The sequence below is a fragment of the Trematomus bernacchii genome, unplaced genomic scaffold (assembly GCF_902827165.1).
Source record: "Trematomus bernacchii unplaced genomic scaffold, fTreBer1.1, whole genome shotgun sequence".
Taxonomy (NCBI): domain Eukaryota; kingdom Metazoa; phylum Chordata; class Actinopteri; order Perciformes; family Nototheniidae; genus Trematomus; species Trematomus bernacchii.
The window spans coordinates 5,573,389-5,586,123 of NW_022987851.1; the positions used below are offsets into that span (position 1 = coordinate 5,573,389).

General features: G+C 41.4%; 1 protein-coding gene across 1 annotated transcript; it reads left to right on the forward strand.

Annotated features, from left to right (window-relative positions):
- The first annotated feature begins 2,304 nt into the window (after positions 1–2,304).
- Positions 2,305–7,269, forward strand: ttc36 (tetratricopeptide repeat domain 36). Its single transcript, XM_034113257.1, has 3 exons — positions 2,305–2,469; positions 2,703–2,891; positions 6,939–7,269. The coding sequence occupies exons 1-3, from the start codon at positions 2,364–2,366 to the stop codon at positions 7,205–7,207; spliced, it is 564 nt and encodes a 187-aa protein (XP_033969148.1). The 5' UTR covers positions 2,305–2,363; the 3' UTR covers positions 7,208–7,269.
- The last annotated feature ends 5,466 nt before the right edge of the window (positions 7,270–12,735 follow it).

The window sequence follows — 12,735 nt, forward strand, 5'->3', positions numbered from 1 at the left end:
TTTCCCTGTTGGTGCTGTTATCTTCCATTGGTTACATGAGGAAACACTTATTTTAGTAACAGTTATTTGTTGGCCTCCATACCCGTGTCTGTTGCTGTGGAGATCCCACAATAACCAAATTGCTTATTTTCACCATTGTAACTTAACTCATTTGTTGTAAACACTGATTTTCTGTTGATTTGGTGATGCTTTTCCTGTCGTCTCTCTTTTACTTTCAGAATATATTTTTGAGCCATTCGGCAGATTATGGTTGTAAATCCTAATTTCTATATACTATTCCTCATAACTAGTAACATATGGTAGTCTGAGCAAGGTTACCACGCAAAAGTGCCCCCCAAAGACTGTAGAACAAATTCTTTACATACATCTGGACTAGTATCACACGTCATTTTGGTGCATTGTGCTGTTTTGGCTTGTAACTTCTTCAGCAAAGGCAGTATCTATTTGAGAACTCTATTCACAGTATTACATGTGAACAGTTGAACCAAAAGTAGATTTTTACTCCTCAGACAGTTTCATTTGAATAATGTTTTGAACCCGGAGAGATAGAGCTATCTGGTACTTCACAGACAGAAGAAACATCAGAGACACTGCACATGCTGTAGTAATAATTCAATTCATATCTTTATGCAACCATTTCCTTTGACATTTGTATCTATACAATTAAAAACTTAACAGTCTTATTTGATTTATTGTATTTTTTTAGGCAAGTATAATGGTTTTTGCACCATATATTTGAATATAGGAGCTTAGTTCTAATTTGACTGTAGACACAAGACACCATCAAATACTAAATGAGAGGAGATTGTTCCATACTAAGTCTTCAAAATGCATTAACCTTCAAGTCAGCAATTATAGAAGAAGGCAGGATTTTAGCCATAATATTTCGTGGTGATATCTCCCATGACAGAATATAGTTACAGAGCTGTTATACTCTGATGCCAGCACTGTAAAAATACTGGTGATGATGAGCAAATGGACAATTCCCTTGGGAAAGTTTGATTGCTCTGGAGGTCACAATGCAACAGCTCAGTGGTAGAATGTATAGTGTTCCTTTATCGGTCTGATGTGTCAGATGTGTCAGCCTTACTCTGAAAGGCTGCAATCACAAGTTGCATCCAGAACTTGCTCAGTAATGGTTCCCCATTGTTAAGGATTTTAAACGATATTGGATTCCTGTTGCTGATTATCAGACTGAAACTGATTAATTGCTCCATTCACTGGAGCTTTCCAGTGAATACGAGGAAATTGTTCATCCATACATAGCCTGTTCCAGAGAGCTCCACCACTCCAGATTGATCTGTGTGATGGAGCTGCCACGCTGGCTTATGTTCCAGATAGGAAGTAACAAAATGTATGAAGATATTTTTGTACATGTGGTCTTAGTATTGTAGATAACATAGTTTGACTTTCACAACCAAAGCAGCATTAGTTTGATACTGGGAAAACGTTCAACTACCATGCTATGAAAGTTAGCTTTGTAATGGTTGCCTGGGACAGTCTGGGCCCACAAAGTCTGCACCTGGCTATCTGAGGGTTGCACTTGATTATTATTACAGACAGTTGGGGCTAGGATGTTGTTTATTGACATACTTTTTTAATGGAAACCCACCACTAGAATGATGAAACTCCTAAGTCACTTGTTGACCCATTGTGGGTTTGCACACTTGCTTTGGCTGTTCAGATCAGACCGAGAAAATCCCCTTGATAAGCAAAACGTCATAACAATGAACCACAGCAACAAACACAATAAAGCAACTTTTAAACTACTGAAGCGAAAAATTATTGGTGGCATTGGTAATTGCAGTCAGGCCTTTGTGGAGCTGGCCCCGTTTACTGCTGGGTTGGTAAAAAATCAACCAGAGATTTTGTGTTTGCGGTACTCCTTGGAGAGCAGGGAAATACCTCTTCCCATGCTTTAACCAATCCTAAATCAAAATTAGCCAGGGCTTTGCATGAGAGATCCTGTAACAGTTACTGATTTTCTCATAAATGTATGCTTTCTGTCCATATAAACTGCTTTAACTGTACAGGAACTCCGGGCATCTCTTTTTTAAACAAGGTATTTGATAAATCCAATAAGGTTTTCAAAAAAAAAACTGTCAGATCTTCAGAATATCTCTGAGACCTTTTTCCCCGAAAACAGCAGCAGCTCTGCAGCGTGCCGGCCTGACCTGCATTTTTGACTTAACCAAATACAGATGTACTCAGTGAAGGCAAAGCTCAAAGTCCACCTCTGCTTCCGCCCCCTTCTTTGATTGGCTGGTGGAAATGGCTGAAGTTAGGGGAGGAAGAATTCTCCTCCCAGCTGTAATTCAGTTGTCTTGATTTCTGTCTTTGTTTTCTTCACATACAACACAAAGATGGCCTCGGCACATGACAGAGCTGTACTCCAGGCTATATTCAGTCCCACCAGCCCCTTAGGAGACGTCCCCGGCCTGAACCAAGAGGAGGAATTAATTGATGATGGTAAGCGTGAGCCTCTGACTTGATGTGTCTACACATATCATGTCACAGCTTTTTATGTTTATCATTTCATTGCATATTGAATTTATTTGAACACATTCGATTCTGTGACTAGAAAAAAAACATGACATTTTAATCCAAGTTGAGTTCTTGGTGACGTTTCTGTGTTCTCCTTGCCAAGGTGCCTGTCAATTGAGTTTGAGTGCTTTTTTAACCTGTTTATCTCCCTCTGCCAGACAGTGGCTTTGACACAGAGTTGCTGAAGCAAGTGAAAGAGTTGGAGATGCGGGGTGTCTCTGCTGCAGAGGCTGGGGATTTGCAAGCTGCACTTCAAGAGTTCAGCCAGGCAATCCAGATCCTGCCTCAGCGAGCCTCAGCCTACAACAACCGTGCCCAGGCCCTGCGGCTGCTGGGGAACACAGCAGGTACATGCCACACACTCAATAATAACCCTTTCCTCAGTCACCGCAGTGCACCGACATATCACACTGTTGAGTTTGAGGACAGCGTGACACCATTTCAGAGCTGTGTCTATCTGATGCACTTTTTCAACAGTGCTAGGCTACTGCAGAGGCCCTGAGTTTTCCTTGTGTTATGTTATTTTCTACATGCTGTTTGTCATAACGTCTAAACCAGAGGGTTTCACAAGGGGAAAGTGGGCAAAATTGACCCGCGAACACCATGAACGGTAACAGATTTTGAACACAACACAAGGGTTAAGTACATTTTTCTGGTATCAGTACTGTACTCCACTACTTATTTTTCTGACGACTTTTTACTTTTACTTCTTACATTTTTAACACAAGTACCTGTACTTTCTACTTCTTACATTTTCAAAACAGGTTAGTTACTTTAGTTTTAATCTGTGTTTGGTGGCGTGATCATTATTATTTAGAGTCATTGCGTGCCTATTGATTTGAACAAGATTCGTGTATCCTTCATTAGAAGAGGGACCAATGAAAACGTTGTCATTTTGCCATTGTTCAGCATCGAAACATTCATTTGCTAACAATGACATTATTGTTCTATTAATATAAAGGGAGGTCAGTTATTCTTTAAAACAGTTGGTAGTTACAGTATGGGTACTTAAGCCCATACTTCTTTACTTTTACTTGAGTAAAGGATGTGTTTACTTTTGCCATCTCTGGGTTTCAGTGACTGGATTGAAAATATATTAAGTTAGTTATTTCATTTTTGTTCAAAAAAAGGTCACACAATAAGCAACATGTTTGTAATTTGGTTAAAGAAATTAAAATTAAAATGCCTAAGGACAGATGTTATTACGTTTGTATTGTAGTCTGAAGTTAGATAGATAGATAGATAGATCGTACTTTATTGATCCCAAATTGGGAAATTGTTTTTGTTACAGCAGCATAAAAGGCATTTTACAATAAAACAAAATATACAAGAATAGAAATAAAATAAAATAAAATATAAAATAAAATATAAAATATACATGTCAAAATACAAAATAGAAAATATACATACAGATATTATATATATATATATATATATATACAAATATATATATATTCAAAATATATGGAATTATGGAGTATTAAATATGAAACAGATTATGTGTGAGTAAAATGTACAAGGTGGTTTAATTTCTAGAGAAACTATGGAGCAGAGAGTTCTCTTCCAGCCAGAGGTGATTTGTTGTACAGTGTTATTGCAGTGGGCAGGAATGTTTTCCAGTATCTGTCCTTGAGACAGGGGAGCTGCAGCAGTCTGTTGGAGAAGGAGCTCCGTTGACTGTCCAGCTGCAGGTGGAGAGGATGGGTGGGGTTATCCATGATGGACAACAGCCTGTTCAGTGTCCTCCTCTCCACCACAGCTTCAAAGGGTTCCAGCTTGATGCCGATGACTGACCCAGCTTTCCTGATCAGTTTATTGATCCTGCAGGTGTCACCGGCTCTGATGCTGCCCCCCCAGCAGACCGCAGCAAAGAAGAGTGCACTAGCCACAACAGACTGATAGAAGATCTCCAGCATCTTACTGCATACGTTGAAGGATCTCAGCTTCCTCAGAAAATAGAGTCTGCTCATCCCCTTCTTGTACACAGCGTCAGTGTTGATCCTCCAGTTCAGCCCATTGTCTAAGTGCACTCCCAGGTACTTGTAGACCTCCACAACTGCCACATCCTCTCCCAGAATGCACAGGGGCAGAGGAGGAGATGTCCTCTTCCTCCTGAAATCAATGACCATCTCTCTGGTCTTGGCCACATTCAAAAGCAGATGATTTCTTCCAGTCCACTCAACAAAATCACCCACCAGCGCTCTGTACTCCTCCTCCCGTCCATCCCTTATACACCCTACCACTGCAGAGTCATCCGAAAACTTCTGCAGGTGGCATGACTCTGAGTTGTATAGAAAGTCAGAGGTGTATAAGGTGAACAGGAAAGGAGACAGCACAGTCCCCTGTGGGGCTCCAATACTACCAACCACCACATCAGACAGCACACTGCCCAGCCGGACGTACTGTGGTCTGTCCGTGAGGTAGTTGGTAATCCAGGAGATGGTGGACGAGTTTACCCTCATAGCCTGCAGCTTGTCACTCAGTAGCCGAGGCTGGATCGTGTTGAATGCACTGGAGAAATCAAAAAAGGTGATTCTCACAGTGCAACCCGATCCATTCAGGTATGAGTGAGCACGCTGCAGCAGGTAAATAATGGCATCGTCCACCCCCAGGTGAGGCTGGTAGGCAAATTGCAGAGGGTCAAGGAATGATCTCACCTGCGGTCTGAGATGGGCCAAGACCAGTCTCTCAAGCACCTTCATCACATGAGATGTGAGTGCTACAGGGCGATAGTCATTGAGCCCAGAAGGAGTTGTCTTTTTAGGGACCGGAACAACGCATGATGTCTTCCACAGCACCGGGATGGTCTCCAAGTGCAGGCTCAGGTTGAATATATACTGGAGAACAGGAGCCAGCTGGCGTGCACAGGTCCTCAGGACCCTGGGGCTGATACCATCAGGGCCAGCAGCCTTGCCTTGGTGGAGTTTTTCCATCTGACTCTGGACCTGTCCTGTGCTCACAGTGAAGCTGTAAATGCTCAATTCTTTATTGTCAATAGGATAAAATAATAATCTTGATTCACCTCCCTTAGTTTGCTCACTCAGTTTCACCTAATTCCTGCCTATGAGATCATTGTTATATATTCTGACCCCATTGACACTCAAGTCAAGCAAAGACTTACTATTATATTATTATATCATACCACTGACAAATGTAACAGTTATAATCACTTCTCACCCCTGCCATTTGTATGTATTGCATTATTTAACATATTTGGCACCTGTGATGATGAATGTGGTGTTTTTACTCCCTGGAGAATTAACATTTTGACTTGCATCATCTGTTTCTAACATTGAAATTGTAGGTGATGCTTTTCAATTTGCCTGCAACCTGGTGCCAGGTGTTGTTCATGCTGACTAACAAGATTTTCTGAATATTCCCAACAAAACACCTACATGTCACTTACAATAATATGCAAAACCTGCAATATAAACTGAGCATTGGCGGAATCACTGATGTAAAACACACAGTAGCAATTTAGTGTTATATAATTAATATTATTTGAATAGTATTTATCAAAAAAGGTCACTTTGTTGTACATGTATTGAAATTACATTTGTTTTTTTCGATGAATGTGCATCATAGTGAATTTAGAATGATAATTTGAAAATGGCCGTAGATGCAGGTTTTGTGAGGTTGTGCCCGTAAACTAACCTTAGGTAGGAGGACGCTCCTATCAAACAGAAAGTCAAAAGTCACTATTGTATGCTTAAGTGATTAGTAGAAATACTGAAAGGACCTTAAGTGGTGACTTTTTGACTACAGATGGGGTCCAAAACTAGTAAGCCACATGAATGTCTGGGAGCAAATTAATTGTATATGCCACACAAATCAACTCAGGATCCGTAGAATTGTCTGAATATTGGGTTGCAGATTAGAATTCTCCAAAGGGGGGTTCGTTTAGCATGACACTTGAAATAACTAAAGGATATGTTAAAAAAGAAAGTAGAAAGAAAGTGAGGTCAAAGAAAACTATTTCTGCTAAAAAGTCAGCAATGATTAGAGTCAGACCTAAACATTTCAGATGTGTGTATCTCACACTGCACTTTTTATTCATGTACCTTTGTTATTCATGTTTTATTATCTTTGCTTTTAAATTAGTGTTTTTAAATGCCCTTGTATAATATGTTTCTTAATGCTCTTAATGTCTTTCATTTTTGTAAAGCACTTTGAATTGCCTTGTGTTGAAAGGTGCTATTAAATAATCTTGCCTTATTGCCTTGCCTTGTCTGACTACATACTTACAATACTTAAAGTACTTCAAAACAAATTCAGCCAGATTCAGAATGAATATTGCAGCAGACCCAGAATGAGAGCAGTCTGTAAGATGTTACGTTTTGGGGATCAACAGTGGAGACGTGTGTGTGCCTCACAGTGCCCTCCTCTCCCCTCAGGAGCCCTGGGGGACCTGGACCGAGCCATCTCTCTGAGCGGCAGCACTGGACGGACGTCCTGCCAGGCGCTGGTGCAGAGAGGCCTCCTACGTCGGTTGGACTGCCAGAATGATGAAGCCAGGGCAGATTTCGAAAAAGCGGCTGCACTTGGAAGTGAATTTGCTCGACAACAGGCTGTGGTTCTCAATCCCTATGCAGCCCTGTGCAACAAAATGCTTTCCGAGGTGATTGACAAACTACGAAACCCTCACGTGTCTGGGACTCTGTAGTTATTGGAGACAATGTGTTTGGTGTACACCTTTTTTGATTAATAAAAGAACATTTTACAGTTTATATTTCTTTTTTATTCCACTATCTGTATGCTGCTGAAAAGAAATGAGGCCAACTGCAAGTCAGAATTATTAATGTCAGGGTCACATTCTCATTTTACTTAAAAGACAGTCAAAATTTGAAACAAAGTTGTCATCACAGCCCATGTGATGTTGTGCCTCATTAAATATGATATAGAGGACATGTGATTTTGTGTTAAGCATTCAAATACCAAGCCTGTTTTATGATGTGTCATGTGTCATGTGTCAATGATCCTAACAGAGGATGCACCTCTGCGTCTCTCCAGCAGATGTCAGTCTTGTCATGCTGGAAACAGTCAACAACAGCTCCCCTGTGTCTTTCAAACAATGCTTTCAACACAAGACTGAAATAGGATGGAACAAACAACATCAGTCCACTCAGGATGCCAAACATCTCTCAAACAATTGTGAAATAAGTGTCTTCAGAGGGTTCATGTAGGCGTAAAAACCCTGGATCAATAGATATTAAACAATTTGTCCTACTTACATGCACAATGATATATATATGTATATAAGTAAATCACATCAAAATCCTCAGAAATTCAGTCCATGCCCAAATGAATTATTTGCAATACAGTTCAGTTTATGTGTGCAGGGCTAAAGCACACTGCAGCACAGCATTCCCTTTTGTTGCTCTACAGTAGCTGTATATTTGGAGGACAAGTAACACAGCTGAGTGATTCTAAACGCGGCATCACTCGTGTTGTGGTCCGCCCACTGAGCTATGGGACTATGAGCACTATCTTTTATGCTTTGCTTCTCTGTGCTTGTTGCTGACCTCTCCCAGGCAGACTAAAGCCACCGGCTCAGTGTGCTCCTCTCTCTGGTAAAAGGTGCAGGTTTTCAGGTGATCTGACATGGAGGGATTGTTGCTGAAGCTCCATCTGTCCACAGAGGAAAACAGAGAGCTAAACTCCCAAACCTGTAAAACAGAGAGACAGAGCTGGAGTTAGTGCAGGAGGCAGCTGTCAAAGCATATATCAACTGTTCAGCAGCAATGGCCATGAGACAACATTTATTTCAATACCTTTGGAATCTAAATCTCTAAATCTCTGAGTATTTTTATCACATAGGCATGATTTTATTTGTGTTACCATGCATTGCAAATGTATACAAATGATGCCCTTCATTTGGGGAGCAAATACCCAGCTGTTGCCAACAGAGTATCATCAACATCTTGTTTCCATGAATGATCACATCTGATGGCAGCATTGTGTTTACTGGCCGCCAGCCTCGGCCATTCCACATGGCTGATATCATCGGCACGCTGTTTGTTCCCCGATTACTGCGCTACAGAGAGTCAATGTGAAAATACACACGTAAGCATTTCTACTATATTTATCCTTCATTACCTCAAGTAGATAGGGTATTATTTTCACTACATATGTAGGTTTTTTGTTGTTAGCTCGATAAAAGACTACTATACAGATTATAAAAACAAAGTTTGCAAAGGTAGCCAGTGAGCAAAGGATGAATTGGTTTGGTTAAGCGTAACTTTAGGGCCTATATTAAGGCTCTTTGGTTTAGAACTGTGAGAAAAAACTCAAATTGTATGCAACAAAAATGTTTTTATCCAATCCAAACTGGTACATGTAATATTTGAAAGAGCAGTCAAATGTGCTGTGTTGTTTTCATATGTTTTCCGAGTTGCCAAATACTTCAGACTGGAATAATTATTTCATTTAGAAGTACTTCAATCACAAAGTGACCATCTATATAAGACAATCCAGCCATGACACTTGGAATTCTTGGAGAAAAAACATAGTTTGACAAAGTAAATTTAGGGTGTGTTTATTAATAGCATGATCGATCAAAACCTCCATCTATAATCTCTCGGAATATATTCCAAGTCTCATTCGTTCAGTAGCTTACTACTTCCAAAGCACAAGCAATTTGGCTAAAACACTTCAGACTAGCACAGATGCGTTGTGTGCCTTTATGAATGTGTGTACTTGAGTTTAAAAACAGATGTTTTGACATATTTTGGTCGTTGTTTAGTGTGACCCAATTTCCTTCAATATATAAAGACCTGATGTATTTAACTGTCCAGTAGTCATGAGTCTAAATAATTTAAAGTCTCATCCTGATACAGTAAGCACTCATAATTCCAGATGGGATTTAGATAATCAGCTGGGGGCGTCCTCAAGGCTCAGACCGCGAGACCACCAGGCGTCCCTGTGGACTTGAGGCCTAAGCCATGGGGTATAAAGTCTAGCTCAGGTGTAATGCAAACATCTACATAAACATATACGTACCCCCTATAGAGCTGCTGTTCATTTGTTTGATATTTGAGCAGTAGAAAATACCACGCATTGCAAAGCTTAATAATAATTTAGCTCACCTGTCTTGTTGCTAAAACATTGCTTGGACCCAAGAAAATAAAATGTATTTTTCCGAAACACTTCCCCACGGCGCCTGACCCCACATGCAGCTGGTTTATGATAAGGACACAGACAATCGTAGCGACTCTCCAGTGGCTGCTTCAGTGGAAAGCCATTAACTGTTGCCAACACGGCTGTGAGTCAGTTTGTAATATTGTTAGAGAGGACTATGGAGAGTCTGGAGAGTGTTTACAATGCAGCAGCTGTCAGGACAGTAAATAGCACAGTGCCAGATACTAAAGGGGAACTAATATTAAAGTTTGGCCTCCTGCTAACTTTCCATTACCATTGTACAAGTTTTAGATCAAAGTTGTATATGAGATATATAGGACTGGTAGCACTCAAAGTATGGCGATATAACCGTCACATGTGTGGCCATATACCCTAACCCTAACCCTAACCCTAACCCCCAACATCTTATATTAAGACAACGCTATATAAATCATCTGCAGTTCAATTTAAGGAAAGACTGATTGGTTTCAGCGAGAAGTCCAAAGTAGTGCATTTCAGAAAAGAAAAGAAAAAAGGAATCTTAAGGGTACTTGCTTTCTTTCGGCATTTCCAGGAGCTTCCCCCATGGGAATATATCTTTTTCTTCCACTTAAGGAAGACCATCCCCCTCTCCTGCAACAATGTGGCACACACCCCTCTCATCAGATGGGAGACCTGGGACAGCTGAGATAATGTAAAACTGTCAAGGTAACCAGCAATGTGCTGAAGGATCTCCAGAGGCAGGCTGCTCAGGGGATCCTGATTATGTGAAGCATTTCTCTGAGGGCTGAAGGTTTTCCCATCTTCACAAAGCAATGAGGGGACATCTGGCTGGAGGACAAAGGCGCTGACATCTTGACAGAATTTAACCGTAGCTTGAAGACCAGCGGGGTGAAACCTGGTCTGGGTGAAATGGCAGCCTAGGTATGCTAGGGGGCAGCGTTGTTGGAACCAACCACTTATTGAGGCCTGTATGTCGGAGTGCACATTCCTAAAGTGAGAGCTGTATTCATCACGGCGAAAGAAGTGGCCACACATGTAGCTGAAGGCTGAACTTGCTTTGTTGTGTCTTCTGGTGACAGATTCTGATTCGACTTGTACACAGAGACCATGAGGTTTGTCTGCAACAACATCAGCTAACGTTGCATCATGTTTGAAGGGGGAAGAGGCAAAGTTGTACGTTTGTGTTCCTATATCTACGTAAAAACCGTCCCTCCCCGCACTCTCTGAGATTAAATGTCCTTTCAGTTCCTTTTCCAGGGAGTGCAGGAGTGTGGCGCTAATCTCGTCACACTTTGGCAGATCCTCGACTGACACGCCTAAATCTGCTGTGTCAACACCGACATTCATCTTCACCTTCTGTTTGGAGTCCCTCAGATAATCACGCTTTGCCCGATAGCTGGTAGGAACATTAAATGTGCGGACGGTTTTAACCTCAATGGGCTCCAATTTCCCATAAACAAAATCATTTTCTCTCGGGGTGCAAGCAGGGAGTTGACCAAAGTTGATCAACATTGCCCCATTTTGCGCCAGATACCTATTATATTCTGCATTGTTGAATTCTCTACCTAACCTTTCAAGGACCCCGTCTTCCCATGGCGCAAAGCCAGCTACACCATCCATGGTTTGAGAGGCAGACGCATTTTCTTGGCGCGGTTGTGAGTCTCTTGTCTTCCCCTGACAGTTTGAGGATTCATGCTCTTCCTTTGCATTTCCCTTTCCTTCCTTCTTTTTCAGGTTTTTCATAGTTTGCTTGCATCCCCCCTCCTCCTTGTTGAATACTTTCTCCCAGGAGCTGTAGTTCTGAATACCATCCACATCTCTGCTCTTTGCCAAAGCATCCAACTCCTCTTGGCTCAGTTCTTCCTCCATCCTTGTGCAGCCATTTTCCTGGAAGGCAGCTACATCTAAAGAGCACGTAGCTTCACCTGCAGGACTGTTGATCCCAGCAGCACCATCCTCCTCCATCAACTCAGGAAAAACGTTCTTCATTTTGATGGATCGAAACAGCAGCTCTTGGTCCCTGAGAGCCATAGCAACATCAAGGTTCCTCTCAGTTTGATGGTTTTCTGAAACATTTCTGTAGAAGGCTAGATCATTTTCTGAAACAGGCCAGCGGTTCCACTCCTGAGAGCAGCAGACCACGCTGGCAGGACAGACCTCCAGGTGTTTGGCAAGCCTGTGGCGCAGCATGGTAAGAGGACAGCCATAGTTAACATTGAGGCAGGGGACCATCTCATTTGGACATAGGAGTTTGTGCTCCTCTTCCTTGCACATATGGAAGGCTGCGCTACAGTTTTCACGACACTTGATGACCTTGCATGAGACACAGATCAGCACCGGGAATTGACAGTGGACATCATAGCACTTGTCACAATGCCTATGATAATCCACTGTTATTGTTTTGCTCTTCACCTGCAGAGAGAAATAGCATAGAAGGTGACATTTCTAGGTTTATATTAAGGCTTAAAAAACGTTAAACAGTTTCAATTATTATGATAATGACAATTTATAATATACATTCATTTCTGATGACAAATAAAAAATGCACTCACCATTGTGGCTTATATACACAATGGTCCTCTGAGAAGAGTTTCAAGCCTGTTAGAGAACATGCAACTGTTTTGTTATACAGCACTATGAATCATCTTCTAATGAATCAAATGCATAGTATAATTTAACCTGTAAAAGAAACCCAAACAGAAAACTGAACACCATACAAAAAAACACAAATAGATCTTAATTTTAGTACATCAAAAAATGAATAAGTTGAACAATAACAATGAACTGTCTCACCCTTTGCTCCTCTCTGCCTGTCCTCTTGTGTTTACTGGCACCCCTGATAACCCCTGCACTCTGTCTGGACGTTATAAATAGACAGAACAGAGGGGCAGACAGCCAAGGGGATGGGACACCATTGTCCCACAGCCATTAAGAGGCAAGGTCGAGTTACAGCCTCCACCTCTGCTTCACTGTGAGAGGGTGGGGATAATAACCAGTAATCCACATGCTCAACACTTCAACTACCGTTTGTCCAAAAACATCATCAGCACATCGTCTGTTTATACACTGCTG